General features: G+C 47.9%; 1 protein-coding gene across 1 annotated transcript in view; it reads left to right on the forward strand.

Annotated features, from left to right (window-relative positions):
• Positions 1–21,926, forward strand: part of C2CD2 (C2 calcium-dependent domain containing 2) — a 65,807-nt gene that overhangs the window by 28,355 nt on the left and 15,526 nt on the right. The window contains exons 5-13 of the mRNA XM_010835009.1: positions 2,790–2,894; positions 4,509–4,631; positions 7,442–7,562; positions 9,379–9,487; positions 13,036–13,100; positions 15,678–15,802; positions 17,303–17,477; positions 18,644–18,757; positions 21,583–21,710. Of these exons, the coding sequence (XP_010833311.1) occupies positions 2,790–2,894; positions 4,509–4,631; positions 7,442–7,562; positions 9,379–9,487; positions 13,036–13,100; positions 15,678–15,802; positions 17,303–17,477; positions 18,644–18,757; positions 21,583–21,710 (1,065 nt within the window). The remainder of the gene's footprint in view (positions 1–2,789; positions 2,895–4,508; positions 4,632–7,441; positions 7,563–9,378; positions 9,488–13,035; positions 13,101–15,677; positions 15,803–17,302; positions 17,478–18,643; positions 18,758–21,582; positions 21,711–21,926) is intronic.

Raw genomic sequence — 21,926 nt, forward strand, 5'->3', positions numbered from 1 at the left:
TGTTGGAGAAGACTCTTGAGAGTCCCTTGGACTGCAAGGAGATCCAACCAGTCCATTCTGAAGGAGATCAGCCCTGGGATTTCTTTGGAAGGAATGATGCTAAAGCTGAAACTCCAGTACTTTGGCCACCTCATGCGAAGAGTTGACTCATTGGAAAAGACTCTGATGCTGGGAGGGATTGGGGGCAGAAGGAGAAGGGGATGACAGAGGATGAGATGGCTGGATGGCATCACTGACTCGATGGACATGAGTCTGAGTGAACTCCGGGAGTTGGTGATAGACAGGGAGGCCTGGTGTGCTGTGATTCATGGGGTCGCAAAGAGTCGGACACGACTGAGCGACTGATCTGATCTGATCTGATGTATACACATATATAATGAGTTCAGAGTTTCCATCTATCAAATATGGGACATATGGTATTTTTCAAAGCACATGTCCAAGATGTTGTTGACTGTTGGATTGAGGATGATGGCATCTGAGATGAGGAAGGTGGTTCTGTTAATAATTTAGAATCAGATGCTGCACCTCAAAAGTCCCCTCCATCTTGGAAACACAGCTCAAGGTCTGGACTTAGCATTCTTCCTTTTAGTGTTTGAAAAAATCAACTTAAAAGGCTCATTATTTTTATGTTAGAAAATGAGTATCAGCATTATTTTTGAATAGTCAACATTATTATAATAATTGTAATAGACACATAGTATATAACGTTTATAACTGATATATTTTTATACATTGAACAATTATAAATAGAGATAATAATTATAATAGACTTAGTGAAGCTTCTGGTTGACTAACCCATCAGATAACTGTGAATGTCACACATGGAGCAGAAGTTCACTTATGTTCTTATTTAGCTGACATGTAGAAATTGTGAATTTCTGGGTCTGTTTTAGGGGTCACTGCCAATTCAACTTGTGCTTGGCTGCTAATTTGGAGGGTGATCCCAAATCTTTCAAGATTCTCAACCACAAGAAGAGATTGTATTCCATTTGGTTTCCTTAAAAGACATGGGTTTAAACAACCAGGACAAGCAAAAATTTCCGGCTACCTAAATGGCTTTTTTTATGAAACCCATCCCCTATACCCCTATCCATTTTCAAGAGTCAGGGAAGTTAAGTTGACCTCATGGACTTGTCAGATGTTAAAGCCCTTCTGCTTCCCCTAGTTTTTTGGACAATGTGGTTAGAAGATAATTTTAAAGTCTGGGATGTGTTCAGGATGGGGTGAGTTCAGCAAGGACCACAAACATTCACCAAGGAAACATGTTTCCTGAGATGCTGTTGATGTGCCATTTTACACAGCTCAGACACAGGTAATTCAATTGTGTCTTTGATCTCTTAACACAGTTTAAAGGCAGCCTGTGGGTTACCTCTCAAAGCAGAAGCAGCTGCTAGAGGTTGGTGAATTATTAATGTTCTTGGCAGGAGGCATTCTCTCCTCTGTTCTTCAGATAAAAACTGCATAGAGACCAGCAGCTACGCCCTCTCCCCAACGTGGTGGAACAACTCAGGGACTGTGGCAATGAAATTGAAGTGCGATTTTGCTAGAGTCGCCCAGAATTACAGGGCAACAGGAGCATCCTTTGTTTTACCTGGTTGCTAGCATGAGGGGGCGTACCCAGTATTGAGAAAACAATTCTACAGCCACGCTTTCTTTCCCTTTCCCTGGGTGGTGGCAGGAAGCATGGAGATGGGAAGGGTCAAAACTTTGGCTGTAGAAGGAGCCTCCTGCTGAAGAAGGAGGGATGGTAGCTTAGCTTGCTGTGGCTGCTGAAGCAAATCACCACATCTTAGCTGAAAATGGCACACATTTATCAATCACCATTCTGGAGGTGTGATGTCCAACACGGGCTAAAATCCTGGTGCTGGTGGCTGCCTTCCTTTCTGGGAGCTCTGGAGGGAATCTGTTTCCTTGCTCACCCACTGTTGGCAGAATTCAGCTCCTTATTGGAGTTGTTGGACTGAGGGTCCAATCTCTGGCTGGCTGGCAGCTGAGGGCAGGTCCCAGCTTCTAGAGGCAACCTTACCCCTGGGCTTCTGGCATCCTCCTCTGTCTTCAAGTCACCTCTCCCTGCATGCTCTTCTGTCTTCCTCTTCCATCTTTCAGGGCTCCTATACCTCTGTGGGCTCACTGGAATCATGTAGGATTGTTTCCGCACCTCAGTGTCCTTACCCTAATCACACGTGCAGAGTCCCTTTTGCCATTTGAGGAAATCTATTCACAGGTTCCAAGGAGCGTGCTTGTCTTTGCGGGGAGGGTTGGGGTGGGGTGCGTCGTTCTGCCATGACTTACAGGCAGGGCTGAATGGGGCCCTGGGAGAGATTGGAGTCCGTGTGGAGGTTGTGCAGTGGCCCAGGCAAGAGAGGCTAAGAGTGCTGATGTGCCCCTGCATACAATCAGGGTGGGGTGAGGGGAGTGGACGAGGCAGCCCGGCTCCCTTCTCTGTGCCTCCGGCTCCAGTGTGTCTTGGTGATGCTTTCAGAAGAGAGCTGCACAGCAGAGGTTGCAGGTTTTCATGAGATCTGGTGTTCAGCCCCGACCCTGATGTTCCTCTCTGAGTGGTTGGTTGAGGCAGAGGAAGGTGCTGATGGGGATGGGGTAGGCTACACGACAGGGGAGGGGCAGTCAGGGACTGGGGACCCTCCTTGCGATTTTGAAAGCACACAGGATGCCAAGGCAGGGGATAAACCACTGTCTAAGAAAAGAAATGAACACACAGACATACATCGAGGCTCTGGTGGAGAAAGCAGCCCTCCAATAGTCTTTTTTTCATTTTTTTTTTTAAACAGCTGGAGCTCCACATGAAGGAGAAGAGGGAAGACATTCAGATCAAGTGGTCCTTCATCAGCGCCCCAGAGATGGCCATCACAGTCCAGCCCAAAGTCCCAGGGGAGGTCAGTTTGTGAGGTTCTGTGATTCCCCCATCATGAATATGTGAACGTGGGCACGTTGTGACTACCAGCTCTGGGGGATGGAGCCTCTGATCAGTGGGGTCCCTGGTGTGTGATCCTGGGGGATGGCAGGCAGGGCAGAGGCAGGGCAGCATGGTGGGTGGGGGGGTAGCTTCCGTGGATTTAATGCCAGGCTCTCACCTGGGCTGCACCTGTAATCACCTAGCAGTTTTTAAAAATTCCCAAAGACTGCCCCCGCCTCCCCAGGCAGGTTTGATTGGACCGGAAAGCTTTTAAAGCCCTCCTGTGCAGTGGAGGCTGAGAGCCACTGCGGTGGTAGCATCTAGGTTTTCCTCGACCTTCTGTGACACCCACTCCTCAGTTGCCCTCCTTCCCTGTGAAGGCACGTCACTCACCTCCGTCTCGGGCTGGGTCCAAGACCTGGCTCCCAAGGCCACCACCTCCCTTCTCTCCCAGCTCTTTCAAAGCTGCGTCTCCAATCTGAAGGTCATCCCCCTGCTCCCATGGCCTTGGGTGTGTGAGGAAGTGACTTTGGAAGCGGGACTGGGAGTGGGGCAGGCTGCTAAGTCATGTGGGTGCCGTCACTTTTAATTGCTGGAAAGATCATGCAAAATCACATACACCGAAGGCTGAGGTCGTCACGTTACTCCTTTGCAGTGGCTTTTATGATATTTTCTTGAAATTTCACTCTATTTCAGACTCTTACTCTGTTACAAAACTATCAGCACAGCTGAAATATGTGTATTTAAAAATTCTTCCAGGGACTTCCCCAGCGGTCCAGTGGTTAAGACTCTGAACTTCCAATGCAGGGAGCATGGGTTTGGTCTCTGGTAGTTCCATTTTAAGTTTGTGTGAACATTCTAGAACATATAGACACATTTCTTTTGGGTATTAATTATTGTAATCTTATAGAGCTTGACATCTGGTGGTGCACATCATCCTGCTTTCTGTTCTTCTGCAAACTTCTCTTCATTCTTGGGCTTTTCAACTTTTTGGATTTTTTAAATTATTTTTTTAATACAAAAGTTAATTTCTCAGAAGCAGAGAGATCAGGGCTTGTACAGTGGTTCCTCTGTATCATCTGGGATCCAAGACCCTAATCTTTTTTGTTCCAATATTGTGAACACGTGATTTCCATCCTTTTTTTTTTTTTTTTTCTGGCCACATATAGCGTGTGGGATCCTAGTTCCCCAACCGGGGATGAAACCTATATCCTCTGCAGTGGAAGCACAGAGTCATAACTGCTGGATTGCCAGGGAAGTCCCTTGAATACTTTTTAATTAAAAAAAAAATCAGATGTCAGTCAAGAAAGAAAAAAACACACATCTATGTATTTGAGGAAAGAGACTGAAAGAACATACACAGAAATGCTGACATATTTGTATGTTGCGTCTGTATTATTCTTAACCACTTTAAAGAATAAGGAGCATGAGTGACTTCTGAGGTCAGTAAAGATGAGAACGAGTGAGTCTTTCCTGGCCTGAACCTTCTGTTTCGTGTCGAGGGCATCAGGAAAGCCGTGTGTTGGCCTGCCCTCTGCCCTCTGCCCTCTGCCTGGTTCGGAGATGATCTGGTGACAACCTCCTCTTTCGACAGGACCCGGTAGCTGGGACAGAGGCAGTCTCTGAGAGCCTCAAGGACATTCTGAAGCACCTGGTTAGCTCTGCCTCCCCATCGGTGGTGCTGAGCACCACGCCTGCGGACCTGAGAGAAGTTCAGGTAAACCGGCTCTTGGCATGCGGGTGCTTTGCAGCCCCGTGACGGACTGTGGTCATCCTCTCTTGGACAGTCAGTGGCACCTCCTATCCCTCTGCCCCCCCCCAGGTAGAGCAAGATTGCACGACTGCTGGTGGGTGATGACTGCAGTCTGGGGCGAAGCTTTGAGTTCAGGGCACGGGGGTCCAAGGCCCCGTGGGAGGGAAGGAGGAGGTGTCTGGACCACTCAGCATAGTCCACGTCTAAGTAGCCCAGAAACCATCATTTTCAGGGACCAGTACGTGACTTTTCACTGTCCACCCAGAGCCCGTTGTCTGAGACCTTATCCTTCCAGGATTGAGGTACCTGGGAACTTGCCCTGAGAGACAGAGCAGCACACTGTAGCCACAGACTTTTCGACCAGGCCAGGGACAGCCTGGGGGCCAGGCCCTGCCTCCAGCAGCACCACCTCTCGGAGGTCTGCCCCCCTTGGGTAGTGCAGACACACAAGGCTGTCTGCTCTCTGTGGGTCCCTCCCCATGCTGCCTGCCCTCCCTCCCCGGTCTGGGACCCTCACCACTGCCTGATTAGGTGCTAATAACTCTTTGGCTAAATTTACATTCACGACATTTATCCCGGCCAGCCCCTGGGCTTGGCCTCTCTCATCTTTATTGGCAGCACATCTAAAAACCTTTGCTTGGGATGAATTAATTCTTCCATTTATGAGCAGATCTTCTTACGATGGTTATGCAAAATAGGCACATACAGTCCCTAAAGTGATTTTTCATTCGTGTTTCCAGTATTTTTATGTGGCATGATAGAATAGCCACCATTATTATACGGTGTGACGAAGTTATTCGGTCCTAGTCATGTCCGACTCTTTTCGACTCTGTGGACAGCAGCACGCCAGGCCTCCCTGTCCCTCACCATCTCCTGGAGTTTTCCCAGTTCATCTCCATTGAATCAGTGATCCAAACATCCTCTGTCATTCCCTTCTCCTCCTGCCTTCAATCTTTCCCAGCATCAGGGTCTTTTCCAGTGAGTCAGCTCTTCACATCAGGTGGCCAAAGTATTGGAGCTTCAGCTTCAGCTTCAGCAGCAGGAGGGAATGCTGAAGGATGAGGGAATGGCAAGCCACTGCAGTATTCTTGCTGTGAGAACCCCATGAACTGTATTTAAAAAAAAAAAAAAGGCAGTGTGATAGTATAACCTTAATTTGACTTTGATGCAGGCTCTTGGACTCTGGTTCCTCTTAGGGCATCACCAGCTGTGAGTGTGTAGAGTCTGGAGACAAAATCTCTCTGATTCCCTGGACACGTACCAGTGGGTCACCGTGTTGTGTAATTCCCTCTGGGCACTGAGGGTTATCAGAATATAAGAAGTAGGCTTCACCCTCCTGACGAAGCAGACGGAGCCGCTGAGTAAGCAGACAGGCAGAGTGAGGGTTTTGTGGGTGTTTGTGCAGGGTTCCCAGTTCATCAAAGCTGCCTGTTTGGAATATGACTATACAATGCTTCCCTGGTGGCTCAGAGGGTAAAGAATTGGCCTGCAATGCGGGAGACCCAGGTTTGATCCCTGGATCAGGAAGATCCTCTGGAGAAGGGAAAGGCAACCCCCTCTAGTATTCTTGCCTGCTTCTGTAATGCATTCTATAATGCTTTTAAATACATTTGCAGAGTTTATGTATCAAAATAGCATACATACTATATTAGGGTTCTGTAGAGAAACAGAACTAAGGGATGTGTGTGTGCATATATTTACGTACGTGAGAGTCTCTGTAATTGTGTGAGCCAATCATATACATATAATTGCATAATGTGTATGCATGCTTATTTGCTTAGTCATGGGCTACACACCTGGGCACCCCACGGTCCAGTCAGGTTGACACATAAAATTAGCCATCACACACACAGAATTGAGAAAACATTGCATCTCCACCCCAGACATGTGGGTTACTCTGTCCCCAGAACTCAGGGACCTGGATCTTAAGGATTCTGTGATGACTTCTTGGCCACCCCGCCCCTTCAGCTCACAGTCGGCAATAGTGTTTTCTAGGTAGTGACCTAAAGGAGACTACAGTCCTTGAGGTGTTAGTAAGTTTCCCCCCGGAAAGCACTGTGAGGTCAAGTCAGCTTTAAGGATCCTTCCTGGAAGACCTCACTGTGCAGAGGCCCATGATGTCTCTGAGAAGCCTCTCAGGACTCCCAAACATTTGTGTCTAGAGCCCCTATTAAAGAACACTCAGAGCTGTAAGTGGGAGGCGGAAGTTAGCTTGGAAAGGCTGGTCTGAAGGTGGGGTCCCCCAGGCTCTGGAGGCTCTCCATTGAAAATACCTCAATGCTGATTTGAGGATGAGGTGACAAAGCTGCCCCAGGGGCACCTGCCTCTGCTTTGTCCCCAGCGTGACACCCGGAGGACACTTAGCTCCTCCCCACATGGATGGCGGGTCTGCCCCGAGGTGGGAAGCAGCCTTTCATGTCCTGGTTGGTGTCCCGCTCGCTGCTGGTGGGCAGTGGGCGCCTGCAGCCCACGGAGCATGTCCCATTCTGTGTTTAGCTCCTGGCTGGCTCGGGCTTGACCCCATTTTCACCCACAGTGGGCCTCTGGGGCGCCGTCTCTGGGTGAACACTTTGCTCCTCCACTTGCTTTCTATGGGAAGCGGCTGTGAGTGACTGGTACCCTCCACCCTCCTGAGAAGGGAACATTGCTCCAGAGCTGGTGTGAGGGCCAGGCTCCCTCTACAGGTCTTCTTGAAGATCCCTTCCCTGGAACAGGTGCCCGATGGCCACTGCCTCTTCCCCAGGAGTCACTGCTCTCCATTTTCCTTTCTGTAGCATCTGCAGCGCACTTCATCCACTCAGGAATCCTGCCCTCCCAAACCTCCAAGGGCTCATGAGCTCAAACTGTTGGTGAAGAACATCCGAGTCTCGCTCCTGAGCCATCCTGGTGCTTCAGGTGGGTGATGGGGCTGCAGAAAGCACCCTGGTGAGGGCGGGGTGCCGGCTGGCTGTGGATGTGACTGTCTGCAGTATGAGCAGAGGGGCCGGGGTGCCTCATGGGTTGTCTGTGGTCTTTGCTTCCTTCTGTGGCTCCCGGCAATTGGGTGTACAGTGTGATCTCTGCCTTTCAGCAGAGAGCAGCTCCTGAACACTGTAGTAATGATGCAAGATGGTGAAAACACAGTCCTAATTTTGCACACATGAGGCTGAAGGAAGAAGGAGGATACTTTTTTTGCTTTGTCCTTTTCTCTAGCCTGGAAGCCACCTTTCTATTTTTATCTTTTCCTAGTGACGCTATAAATACATGTTAAGCATCCCTGACCAGCGCACTCCTTTCTTCCTGGGAGAGGAGGCGCCACACGGGATTATGGGTGTCACGAAGGTGTCAGGCCCCTGGGGGCCCCTGTGTTGCCAGGAGAGGCTGCCATGAAGGAGGACAGAAACACTGCAGAGCGGGTGACTCTGAATCACTGCCGAGACTCCAGATGCCAAGGAGCCTGGGACTGGACACATCTTTCCACTGCGATGTGGTTTTTGCCAAGAATAGCAATGAGTCCTTTTTTATTGTCTGAGAACATCAGGGGTTACTTGTGTTTATTTGTGAGGAGATTCATCCAGTTCCAGAAGTATGGGCAGAGCACATTTGAAAGCCAAGGCTCTGTGAAGCTGGGAATTCAAAGGTCGCCTCTGGAGGCCACACCACTTAGCAGGTGGGAGGGGCTGCCCGGGACCCATTTGGCCAGGACTGGGGCCCCGTTTCTCACCTCCGCCAGTAGGTCCCCAGCTGGGTGTGAGTCTCCTCTTGGAGGTGATTGTGGTAATTAGTAAGGTGATGTGCATGGAACACAGCACCACCCAGTAAAGGGTCAGCGCGGTCCGGCCCTTCACCATGGATTGTTTATATGCACGGATGACTCGGTTTGATTTTGGCTGTGCTGGGCTGTTGCTGTGCAGGCTTTTCTCTGGTTGCGGGCACCGGGGGCTGCCCTCCAGCCGTGGTGTGCACTGGCTTCTCTTGTTGTGGAGCGCGGGCTCTGGGGTGTCCAGGCTCAGCAGCGACAACCTGCAGGCTGTAGAGCAGGGCTCACTAGTTCTTGGCGCGTGAGCTTTGTGGCTCTGTGGCACGTGGACTCTTCCCAGACCAGGGATCAAACCTGCGTCCCCTGCGTTGACAAGCAGATTCTTTACCAGTGAGCCACCAAGGAAGCTCTACCACTGATGACTGATCACACGATATAGTCACAGCTTTATGCCATAGGGCAAGCACAGCCTTGAAGCAGACACAAGTCTTCACTAGTGAAATGTCCTGTTACCTGCATCAAATACCTCAAAAATTTTTGGCTAAGCTGAGTCAACTGTAAAAACATACATTTTTGTAAGAGGGAAGCAGGTTCTATGTGAGGTACCCCCAAATTTAGCAGTTACCCCAGATGCCCCGACTTTTCCAAGCAGTTAGTCTTTTCCAAAGTGGGGCCCACATCTCTGCTGTAATATCACCCCAGGGAGGGCACCGCCCTGGGGGGCAGTGCCTGCAGTCAGAGCTGAGGGGGGAGGAGTGTGACTTGGAGGCAGTCTAGAGCTGTGGACATCCAGCAAGTATAGAATCTGTCACCCCAGAGTATGTGCTTTGAGAGGTTGTAGATGGACACTCAGAAGTAGGAGAGCCAAGACCACAAACATTGAATTCAGCCTTTCTCTTATATGCAAAACGTCTTGATCCAACTAGAAGAGAGAAATAAAGGCTAATACGGTGGCCTTCTGTCTGATTACAGGCAATGTTAACCCAGTGTGTATAGTTCGGCTGAATGATCCTGTGCAGAAGTTCTCCAGCACCCTCTCAAGAAACACTACTGCCCTCACTTGGGAAGAAGAATTCACCTTGTGAGTACAGCTGGCTGTCATGGACTTGGGTTTCCATGGCCTCACCTACTCGATGCTGCCAAATTCTGAAACCATCCCGTAGCACAAAAGGAAGGAAGGAAGGAAAGGAAAAGAGCAAGGGTGGCTTTAAGTCAGATATGGATTTCCTTTTGAAGGCAGCACTTAGTATCGGTCACACCTCACCTACTCCCCTGCCCCGCTCTGACAAGAGAGACGTGTTGGGCCTTCCACTTGCTTTAGAAACACACACCACCCAGAGCAGAATGGAAGGAAACTTCTGGTTGATACTGATCGCTTACAGTGAACAATGTTGGATTCGTGATCTCCGAAGAAGGAGATTTAGCTTTGGGACCAGAGACCAGGCTTGATCACTCAAGAGCTTTTGTGTAGCAGAGTTTTATTAAAATAAGAAAAGGGACAACATAAATCTTAAATTAACAAGATTAGAACTAACAACTGAGAGGTCTTACCAGACCCACTCTTACAACATACATCTTAAGATAACAAGATTAGTCAGAATGTTCTTGTTAAGAAGAAGAAACATGTCCTCGAGCAAGATACATTGATGATATATAATCATTAGTACAGAACTTAAGGAAAAACATATCCTTGAGCAAGATGAGTTTTGTTGCCTCATCATTGGCTTAAAGAAAATAACCTCTTACTTGACTAAGACAAAGCAATGTAGGAAAAAAAAATGTCCTTTTCTCCTGCTTGAGGGCTCCAGACCACTTCCTCCTTGAGGACCCCAGACTCCTTATCAACCCACCCAAGAATTAACTCTTTCAATACCAAAATCTGACAAAGAGAATGGAAAAAGGTAAACGTGTAGACCACTTATAAATTATGATGTAGGAACTAATATATTATCAAATAGAATCCAGTAGCACATTAAGAATAATATACCAAGGACTTTCCTGGTGGTGCAGTGGGTGGAAGTCCTCCTGCAAATACAGGGACATGGGTTCATCCCTGGTCTGGGAAGGTTCCACATGCCATGGAGCAGCTAAGCCTGCGAGCCACAACTACGGAGCCTCGTACTGCAACTACTGAATTAAAAAAAAAAAGAAGAATCCACTGAGGCTGAGTTCATACCAAAAGTGCAAGTATGGTTTAATGTGAGATCTATTAATGAAATCCATTGCGTCACGAGATCAAAGGAGAACACAAAGTAATTATCTCTATATAGGCCCAAAAGACAGTCAGTGACATTTAATACCCATTTCTAATTTTTAACACTTAATTAGAACAAGATTTATATTCACTTCTTTTTCAAAAGATTAAAAAAAAATCACATTAGTGATGAGTGTTAGAAGCAGTCCCACTAAAATCAAGAGAAGGAGCCTCATTGTTTTGTTCTAGAAGTACTGGTTAATGCAATTAGATAAGAAAAAGAAATAGTATGCAAGGAGAAGGAAATGGCACCCCACTCCAGCGTTCTTGCCTGAAAATCCCAGGGACGGGGGAGCCTGGTGGGCTGCCATCTATAGGGTCGCACAGAGTTGGACACAACTGAAGCGACTTAGCAGTAGCAGCAGCAGAGAGGAAGAGGCAAAACCAATCATTACTTGGAGATGATATTATTGGATATTTAGTCTACTCAGGGTTTCCCTGGTGGCTCAGGCAGTAAAGAATCTGCCTGCAATGCAGGAGGCCAGGGTTTGATCCCTGGGTCAGGAAGATCCCCTGGAGAAGGAAATGGCAACCCACTTCAGTATTCTTGCCTGGGAAATCCCATGGACAGAGGAGCCTGGCAGGCTACAGTCCATGAGGTTGCAAAGAATTGGACACAACTAAGCAACCAGCACACACAGACTTCTCAAGAAAATCAATTGAAACTATTAGAAATAATGGATATAGGATAGAAACAATAATACAAAAATTAATATAAATTATATGTTGGTAAAGCAGCTGACTACAAAAATATAGAAATCACTTTCTGGTGTTAAATAGTAAATAATTTAGAAAAGTAATGGAAGAAGGTGTCCCATGTATAATATAAAGGGCTTTTTATAAATTATTAATACAAAGATGAGATTCTCATAGAAAATTGGGCAAAATATCTCAACTAGAAATAAAAAAGTAAGAATTATAGATAGCTAGAAACATCTGAAAAGATATTCAGTCTCAGAAATAGCTTAAGTAATGCAAACTTAAGCAAAGATTATTTTTCCCCTTACAAGTGGGTAGAGAAAAACTGAAAGTTGCCAGTGGATATATATATATATTGGAATAATTATTCTGAAAGTCATCAATATATATAAAAAAACAAAATCTTTTATATGCATATACCTTTTGATTGGCAATTGCTCTTTTTCTAAGGAAATAATCACACATGTGTGCAAAGATATACATATGAGGATGTTGATCCCAGCTTGTTTATAATTATGAAATATTGGAGGCAAAACATTATTAAGGCTTGGTTATTAAGGAGTTGGCTGAATAAAATCTCAGAGGCCCAGATAGTGGAGTGCTAGATGCCTATGAAAAAGGATGTTGCTCTATAGCTATTAACATGGGAAAATGTCCATGAAATCTTAAGTGAAAACAACAGATTATAAAGGAGTGGGGAGGTATATTATGTTCTATATTTGTTTTCAAGTAGTTATACAGCTCTGCCTTTTAATACAGGAACTACTAACCACATGTAGCTCTTTAAATTTCAATTAATTAAAATCAACAAAATGAAACCCAGTTCCTCAGTTTACACTGGCCACATTTAAAGTTCTCAATAGCTGGGATTCCCTGGTGGTCCAGTGGTTAAGAATTTGCCTTGCAATGCAAGGGAACACAGGTTCGATCCCTGGTCCAGGAAAATTCTACCGCCCATTGAGCTGCTTAGCCGTGAGCCACAACCACTGAGCCTGTGTGCCTGAGCCCACGTGCCTAGAACCCATGCTCTGCAACAAGAGAAGCCACTGCCATGGGAAGCCTGCTCACCGCAACAAAGAGTAGCCTCCACTCTTTGCAACTAGAGAAAGTCCATGCGCAACAATGAAGACCCAGTGCAGCCAAAAAGAAAATAAATTTCTCAATAGCCAAATGTAGCTGGTGGCCACCAAACTGGATGGCAGTTCTATAGAACCTTTCCATCATCATTCATTAAGTTCCATTGGATAATCCTAGGAATGTGCATGTGGGCTCAGTCGCTAAGTCATGTCTGATTCTGCAACCCCATGGACTGTAGCCCACCAGGCTCCTCTGTGCATGGGATTTTCCAGGCAAGACTACTGGAGTGGGTTGCCATTTCCTACTCCAGGGAATATGCCCTATCCAGGGGCTGAACCTGCATCTCTTGCATTGGCAAGTGAATTCTTTACCACTGAGTCACCTGGGAATCCTAATCCTAGAAGACTAGTCACCAAATATTAACTATTTCTGGATAGTGAAGTTGCTGATAATCTTTGTATTTTCTTGGCTTATATGTCTCTGTAGTTTCTTAAATAATGATGGTGATTTGCATTCCTTTCTGTCAAATCAGAAAACAAAATACTATTTCAAGAAAATAGTAAAGCATTTTTAAGGACTCACAGCCCTTCTTTCCACAGTGAGTTGAATGCCAAGTCGAGGGAGTTGCACCTACAGATTTCAGATGACGGGCAGTCCTCAGAAGGTGGGTGTTCAGCAGACAGAAGGAGGCCTGCTCTCTGGGAGGGTCATACAGCAGCCCTGACCAGGGCCTTGGAGTAGGGGGGGTGGGAGATTCAGCAGAAGGATTGGCCCTGCCCACTAAGCCACTCTAGGTTTTCCCAATGGAATGTTTAGTCGAAAGCCCATTCCAATTATTGTTGTTGTTGTTAAGTCACTAAGTCCTGTCCCACTCTTTGTGACCCCATGGACCACAGCACACCAGGCTCCTCTGTCCTCCACTATCCCCTGGAGTTTGCTCAAACTCATGTCCCTCGAGTCAATGATGCCATCCCACCATCTCATCCTCTGTCGCCCCTTTATCCTCCTGATCAATCTTTCCCAGCATCAGGGTCTTTTCCAGTGAGTCAACTCTTTCCATCAGGTGGCCTGATGGAAATCCTAAAGAGTTCCTTTAGGGTTGATTGGTTTGATCTCCTTGCAGTCCAAGGGACTCTTAAGAGTCTTCTCCAGCACCACAGTTCGAAAGCATGAACTTTTCGGTGCTTAGCCTTCCTTATGATCCGACTCTCATATCCATACATGACTACTGGGAAAACCACAGCTTTAACTATATGGACCTTTGTCAGCAGTAACTCTAGTTATTAGCAAGGTCAAACATTCTGAGAAAGAGTATATTCAACTGGTTCTTTTCATTTTTTAAAACAAATATCCAAAATCTTTTATGCAACAATTTTTGGCTTGAGAAGCAGTTTTCAGCCTTCTTGGGCTTAATAAACCTTCTTTTTTTAGATTTTATCTCAGTTTTTAATTGTGGTAAAACATATATAAATGTTACCATCTTAACCATCTTTGAGTGTAAAATTCAGTAGCATTAAGTGCATTCACATGGTTGTACAGCCATCACCACCATCCATCTCCAAAATTCATCTTTGTTGTGGTTCATTCACTCAGTCTTGTCCAGCTGTTTGCGACCCCATGGACTGCAGCACACCAGGCTTCCCTGTCCTTCACCATCTCCCAGAGTTTGCTCAAACTCATGTCCGTTGAGTCAGTGATATCATCCAATCATTTCATCCTCTGCTGCCCCCTTCTCCTCCTGCCCTCAATCTTTCCCAGCATCAGGGTCTTTTCCAGTGAGTCCACTCTTTGCATCAGATGGCCAAAGTATTGGAGCCTCAGCTTCAATGTCAATCCTTCATTTTACAAAACTTACACTCACTCCCCATGCCTCTCCCATAGCCTCTGGCACACACCCTTCTGCTTTCTGTCTCCATGAATTACAACTGGCTTTTCCTTGTAAAAGAAGCCCCAGCAGCTTAAACTGAGCACATGCTTTGAAGTAAAGTGTTAGTTGGCTCAGTCGTGTCTGAGTCTTTGTGACCCCATGGACTGTAACCCTCCAGACTCCTCTGTCCATTGAATTCTCCAGGCAAGAATATTGGAGTGGATTGCCATTCTCTTCTCCAAAATTGGGCACATGCTTTAGATAAAAGAAAACAATAATCAGAGGTAAAACTCCCTAGACTGAGTGTGAACCTGTGTATGCATGTGTGTAAATCCATAGTTTCAGTATTTATTAGGTTTCTTAAAATCTTTATGAACAAAATGGAGAGGTGACCCTTGCCTGGCCAATTAAGCTGTGAAACTAAGCCATCTGTTTATCTCCTAAAGTTACCAAGACATAGGAAAAAAGCAATTCAAGCTCCCTAGTTAATTAGCCATAATTTTGAGGCAGTTTCCTGAGCTCTGTAGTCTGGAGATAACTGGGATGCTCCTGAGATAAGAACTGACATTCCAAGAGAGGGTGTGTGGTCTGAACACAGGGTGGAACTGCTGTTTGCTAATCCAGGCCCAGGGCACCACCCCTGCTGGCCATGTGGGAATTTCATTCCAGTCCAGCCTGATGGGATTTGTGAAATTTCTAACTTAAGAAAAAACAAAAACCAGGACAAAGAACAACCATATAACCTTTACTCAAACTCAGATATTTTTAACATTTTGCCCATTTCCTTCATTGTTTGTGCTCATGCATGGCGGTTGCTGTCAGTTGGTCTTTCTCTCTCGCCACACACACACACACACACACACACACTCAGGGTAAACCATGTGCATTTAAGTATGGGGCATCCTAGCCCTTTGCTCCTAAATTCTTTAGTATGTGCTTCCTAAGAATAGGGGCATTCTCTTATTTGTCCACAGTGTCGTTATCAGCTTCCTGAGTTACACTGATTCACTTTGTTAATCTACCCACCAGATTTTTCAGTTCCCATCAGCCGATACCCTAAGGTCCTTCCTAGCAGTATTTGATCTTAGTATAGTGATCCTAGTCCAGGATAGGATCACATAGCGCCTCTGATCTTCGTAACTCTGTAGCCCCCTTGGTTTGTGGCGTTTCCACAGCCCTCTTGTATCTTTCACAACACTAACTTTTCTAAAATGGTCTGAAATGGGAGCGTTTCCCAGTGAGCAAGGCAGGAGGGTGGGGAGAGGTGAGAGGTGGGGGGCGCGCCCAGGGTTGCTTCTTGGCGCAGCTGCTCTGGGCCATCCTGCTCCCGTGCAGACACCCATGGTTCTCCCCACTCATCCCCTATCTCTTTAGCTCTGTTGGCGATGACGACTGTCCCCTTGGATTTGTTCAAGAAGCAGCCTTCCGGGCCTCAGAGCTTTACGCTAACCAGCGGGGCCTCCTTGGGCAGCTCGGCGTTGGGTTCAGTAACGGCAGAGGTATGAGGTCCTCTATGAGGTCAACGTCCTGCCCCACCCACTTGAGCAAAGGGACGTCTTTGTTGATGTCATGGTCTGAGCACAAGGTGAAAAAGAATTTCCAGACATGAGGCAGAATGAGAGAATAGAATTTATTAGAGTGGGAGACACTCTTAGAACAGCGGACAGGCTCAAGGGAGAGCCAACCCCTTCTGAGAACTATTGGCCTCAAGACAAAGGAAATTCATGCTAGAATGGTGGTATTAAGTGATTGGTTAGGATGCTATAGAGTGGGTAGAAGGGTGGGTATTTTACATAATATGTCAGGGAACTGGCAGGTTTAGATCCAGAAGTTCACGGTAAACAGTTGCTGTGGGGCTTGGTTAATTCCGGAAATTTTTATCCTGTGGCCTCGATGTAGGACGCCACAAATATGACCACAATGTAGGGCTCCACACCTGTGACCTCGGTGTAGGGCACACACCTGTGACCTCGGTGTAGGGCACACACCTGTGACCTTGGTGTAGGGCTCCATGCCTGTGACCTTGGTGTAGGATACCACAACTGTGACTATAATGTAGGGCTCCACGCCTGTGACCTCGGTGTAGGGCACACGCCTGTGACCTCGGTGTAGGGCCCTGCACCTGTGACCTCGGTGTAGGGCACACACCTGTGACCTTAGTGTAGGGCTCTGCACCTGTGACCTCGGTGTAGGGCTCCGTGCCTGTGACCTTGGTGTGGGGCACACACCTGTGACCTCAGTGTAGGACACACACCTGTGACCTTGGTGTAGGGCTCTGCACCTGTGACCTCGGTGTAGGATACCACAACTGTGACCACAATGTAGGGCTCCACGCCTGTGACCTCAGTGTAGGGCACACACCTGTGAACAAAGTGTAGGGCTCCACGCCTGTAACCTCGGTGTACGGCACACACCTGCGACCTCAGTGTAGGGCTCCATACCTATGACCTCGGTGTAGGGCTCCACGCCTGTGACCAAGGTGTGGGGCTCCACACCTGTGAGCTTGGTGTAGGACGCCACACCTGTGACCTGGGTATAGGGCTCTACAACTGTGACCTTGCTATAGGGCACCACAATTTATGTCTGTCAGACTCCTGCTCTCATTCACCTTGAAGCAAGACGCTTATCCAAGAAGAGCTGCTGTTCCTCCCACATGTTTCTAGACATGAGTGGGACGCTTCCTGCCTGGGGTTACGCAGCATCGTCTGCCCAACATAACCGCCCGTGACGTCCTTTCACTCAGGTCTAACTCAGACAGGGCTATCTTATTTTGTTTGGTTCTCCAGCCTGTGTTCCTATCTTTACAAGCTGAGTGGCTGGGTCTGAGCCTGAGTCTCATCCTTCTATGTCAATTCTGGGAAAATCAGAATTCTTACCCATTAATTATGATACTAAGTGACAGTTAAAGATATCAGAGGTTATTGCAAAGGCAGGCAGTGTGCCATGGCGAGGTGTCCGTCGGCATGGACCACAAAGCAGGTAACCAGCCTTCTCTACAGTTTTCTTACATAGAACCCGGTGAGGTAAAACCCTGGCAAATGCCTCCGCCTGTTCCTGCTGCAAAGATAGAAAAAGACCGCACTGTGATGCCATGCGGGACCGTGGTCACTGCTGTCACTGCCGTGAGAACCAAGCCTCGCTTCGACGCAGGGAGGGCGTCCCCGATGGGCTCTGGTGAGGCTCCTCCCCGTAGAAAATCTGAAATCACGCTTCCCTGGGAAATGTCTTGCATCTATAAACTGCAGAGCACTGTAGGCTGCATGATTATTCCTAAGAAAAATCTCCTGGCACAGGAAGAATGGTAATTGGCAAGGCTTTTGCATAGCTTTTTTTTTTTTTTCCAAGACAATTATCTTTCTATCTTGTCAGACGCAGGACAAGACAAAGCAAGGTTCAACCCTGCAGTGTATTCTGATACCAAAGTCAAGATACTAGATGAAATATCTCATTAAATTAAGTACGCCATGACATTTACATGGGGCAGCACTTTATCTTAAAACATTAGATGTGAGCAGCCAGTATATTTTCTCACGTTAAAAATCGTTCATTCGGAGGCTGGACGCACAGTGGTTTCAGATCTGTCAAATTCTGTACCTGTCCCCACACCCACTGCCTTGGAGACAACTTCTGTAGAAGTGTATGATTTATTATTACTTTTTAATCTGTACTGTGTTCCTGCCTATACAGAAGTATTATCATGCCAGAAAAAATCACTTGGCTCAGTTCTTGAATGAAAATCAGAAAGTGAAATTCTGGCTTCATTCAAAGGTTTCTGAAATTTTATTTAAACCTAGGTTTCCAATGCCCCTTTGGGGGCATTCCTCTCCTCCCCCCGAAAAAGAATAAAAGAGTGTGTTAAAGATATCTTAAGGTTTTCCTCTTACCTTTTCCAGCTGCGTGAATATTTAATTAGGAATACATTTTTAAAGTTTATTTATTTTTTAATTGAAGGGTAATTGCTTTACAGGATTGTGTTGGTTTCTGCCAAACATCAACACGAATCAGCCATAGATACACACATGTCCCCTTGCTCTTGACCCTGCCTCCCCATCCCACCCCTCTAGGTTGTTACAGTTAGTTATATTTACGTATTTGGCTGCCTTGGGTCTTAGCTGTGGCACAGGGACTCTTTTGTTGCGGTCTGTGGCATCTAGTTCCCTAACCAAGGCTTGATCCCGGGCCTCCTGCTTTGGGAGTGTAGAACCTTCGCCGCTGGACCACCAGGGAAGCCCCCCAGGCTGCTTGAAGTAGAGCTGAAATGAGACATGGTTTCACTTTCCGGTGACTGCAGAGTCGGACAGCTTTCGAAGGGCCGCTATAACCAGGATTTCTCCCGGCAGAGTCTCCCCTGAGGACACCTGTCAAGGTGAAGGTCATCGAGAAGGACATCTCGGTCGAGGCCATCTCCTGCCACGGTGCCCCCGTCAGCAAAACATTCTCTTCCTCAGACACAGGTAACGTGAGGCCACTCGAGATGGTCCCCAGTCGGCTCCTTCCGGCTCTGCTTGCGAGCTCTCATCTGGTGAGAAGACGCATTTCCTTGTTAGAGTTTGGGGAAGAGTTGTTTTTTTCAAGGATAAGTGAGGAGCTAAAAGAACACGAGGGAAGTGGAAGTCAGTGGAGGACTGAGAGTGGCCTTGGCATCCCTGCCCTAAGTTCCAGGGAACTTGGACAAAAGAAGCAGAAAACCCAGCTCATGCCTCACTGCGAAAAATTTATGGCTGTGATTTTTCCTTTTGTTCGGTGTGCCAATTACCTGGATATCATAAAATAAGCAGGATTCAGGGATATAATTGTAAAGACTTCTCTATTTTTTGTCTCCGGAAACCTCTGTAATAAGGTGGCATGCTAAGTCACTCAGTCGTGTCCAACTCTTTGCAACCTCTTGGACTGTAGCCCACCATGCTCCTCTGTCCATGGGGATTCTCCAGGCAAGAATACTGGAGTGGGTTGCCATGCCCTCCTCCAGGGGATCTTCCCGGCCAGGGATGGAACCTGGGTCTCTTACATCTCCTGCGTTGGCAGGTGGGTTCTTTATCACTAACGCCACCTGGGAAGCCCCTGTAACTGGGTTAGTGTCCCCAGAGCTCTGGATGCAGGTTCTCACTTCCTGGTCGCTTGTGTCACTGCCATTGGAGTCAAAACACAATCTAAATTTGGGGTTAAATTTCCTCCCTTTGATCATCACATGTGACCTGCACTTTGAGAAGGATGGAGCAGGCAGCTTCTCTCCAGCTCGCCCACCAGCCCCCGTCCACCGAGTCCTGTTTTTCTTTCCTTGTTAAGGTTGCGGATGGGATGGGAGGGGTGGGCACGGGGCAGGCAGCGCTCCTTTGATGGGTGCTGTCTTGGGATGGCTGTGTGTTCTCAGAGCCTGGCAGGAGTGGAAAATTGCCTCTTCCCCATGGGAGTTTCCCTGGTTCTATGGGAGCTGCAGGGTACCCGCCCCTCCACCGACAACAACTGCAGAATCCTTAGCGGAAGCAATACCCCTCCTTTGGCTGCTCCCGAGAGTCCTTGCTCAGCTCTGCCTTGTAGCATGGGGGCACCTTCACCCTGAGCAGGGTGTCCCCGCTGTGGATCCCCAGCCCGCTCTGTGCAGCCAAGGACCCTGGAAGCTTTCTCAAGCATAGCTGACACCCAGCTGGGATCTCTGAGGATGGACGGAAGCTCTGGGCTCGGTGCCGCCATCCCTGTCCTGAGACCTGGGACTGGCAGCGCTGCCATCTCCCAGGAGCCCTCACCATGCTCTGCTCTTCCCCTGGGGTCGGGGGTGGGGGGTGGTCATTGGCCACATAGGTCTCCACCACTTGGTCCTTCACGACTGCCGTGGAAGTGGAGCATCTGTGGTCCACAGACTAAGGCCAAAGTGAGAAAAAGTTCCTGTTGACATCCTGCTCCTTCACCCATGTCCTTTTAATTGCCCTACAGCAGCGATTACCTGTGAGGCTCAGCAGCATCTCTGAGTGGGAGAGACCTGGCCGGGTTGACGGGGGCAGGGGGGAAGGAGTGGGGAGGTCCCAGCCCTGCCGCCCACCTGGCTGTCTCCTGTCTTCCCCATTCCTCAAATGGAGACTGAAAAAATTCCCCCCCCTGGAGACCTTGGGAGTATTTACCTGAAATAACACACACTGAGTTCTTTGCAGGGCTTGGGTCTGAGTTAAGCATTCCCTGGATGTTGGCCGGGGTGTGGGCTAATCCTGGGGAGGAGCAGCTTCCGTGAATGGTCGCTTGACACCCTGAACAATAGCTTGTGTGTGCGAACTTGGGAGGGCCAGGGGGTAGCTGCACTGCCCTTCAGAATTCACGTCTCCCCAAAGCTCAGAGGTTTCTGTTTCCTTACATGCCTTAGTTATCACCTCCACTGAGGCATCACTTCCATACATTAAAATGCACGATGTGAGGGCCTCCCTGGTGGCTCAGTGGTGAAGAATCCCCCTGCCAATCAGAAGATGCTGATTCGATCCCTGATCTGGGAAGATCCCACATGCTGCAGAGCAACTAAGCCTGTGCACTGCAGCTACTGAGCTGTGCTCTAGAGCCTGTGCTGGAGACTAGCCCCTACTTGCCGCACCTGGAGAGAAGCCCGAGCAGTAGCAGAGCCAAAAATAAATAAACAAAATTATTACTATTTTTTAAGTGCATGATGTGAAGCGTACACCTTGGTGAGTGTGTATAAGCACAGACCATCAGCTGTAGACCAGTAACATTGCCTGTCCTGCTCATGAAGTTTCCCCAGAACCTGCCATGCCCACTGTAAAAAAAAAAGTATAATTTTTTAAATTATTGTATTATTTACTTCTATTTTATTGACTGCACTGGGTCTTCGTTGCCACGCACGGGCGTTCTGTATTTGCATTGCACAGGCTTCTTATTGCTGTGACTTCTCTTGTTGCAGAGCATGGGCTCTAGAATCTGGGCTCAATAGTTGTGCCACACAAGCTCAGTTGGCCCGAGGCATGTGGAATCTTCCCGGACCAAGGATCAAACTGATGTCGCCTGCATTGACAGGCAGCTTCTTATCCACTGGACCACATCCGGGGGAGAAGTCCCCGGTGTGCACTCTTACATCTGGTCTCTGCTTACCCACTTCTGAGACAGCGTGGAGTACTTGTGACAGGCCAGCTGCCCACAAAGCCCAAGCTAGTCACTCTCTGGCCCTTTACAGAAAATGTTTGCCAACCCCTCCTTAACGACCAGATCTGTTGCCCAGTCTTTGAAGTTCCTGTCGAAGTTCCAGGTTTTGCTAATGTGTCCGACCCTGCTCTTCCCCTGGCAGAGCTGCTGGTGCTGAACGGGGCCGACCCGGTGGCTGAAGTCGCCATCCGACAGCTCAGCGAGTCCTCGAAGCTGAAGCTCAAGTCCCCGAGGAAGAAGAGCACAATCATCATATCCGGGGTCTCCAAGGTGAGCCTCTCCTCCTCCCACGCCTGCCCTGCCCTGGCTCTCAACTTAACTCTGAAAAGTTCCACCCCTGGAATGTCAGGTTGCCTGCGTGCTTGCTAGGTGGCTTCAGTCGTGTCCAACTCCTTGCAACCCCATGAACTGTAGCCCACCAGGCTCCTCTCTCCTTGGGATTCTCCAGGGAAGAATACTGGAGTGGGTTGCATGTCCTCCTCCAGG

Source organism: Bison bison, unplaced genomic scaffold (assembly GCF_000754665.1).
Source record: "Bison bison bison isolate TAMUID 2011002044 unplaced genomic scaffold, Bison_UMD1.0 scf7180017864037, whole genome shotgun sequence".
NCBI lineage: Eukaryota > Metazoa > Chordata > Mammalia > Artiodactyla > Bovidae > Bison > Bison bison.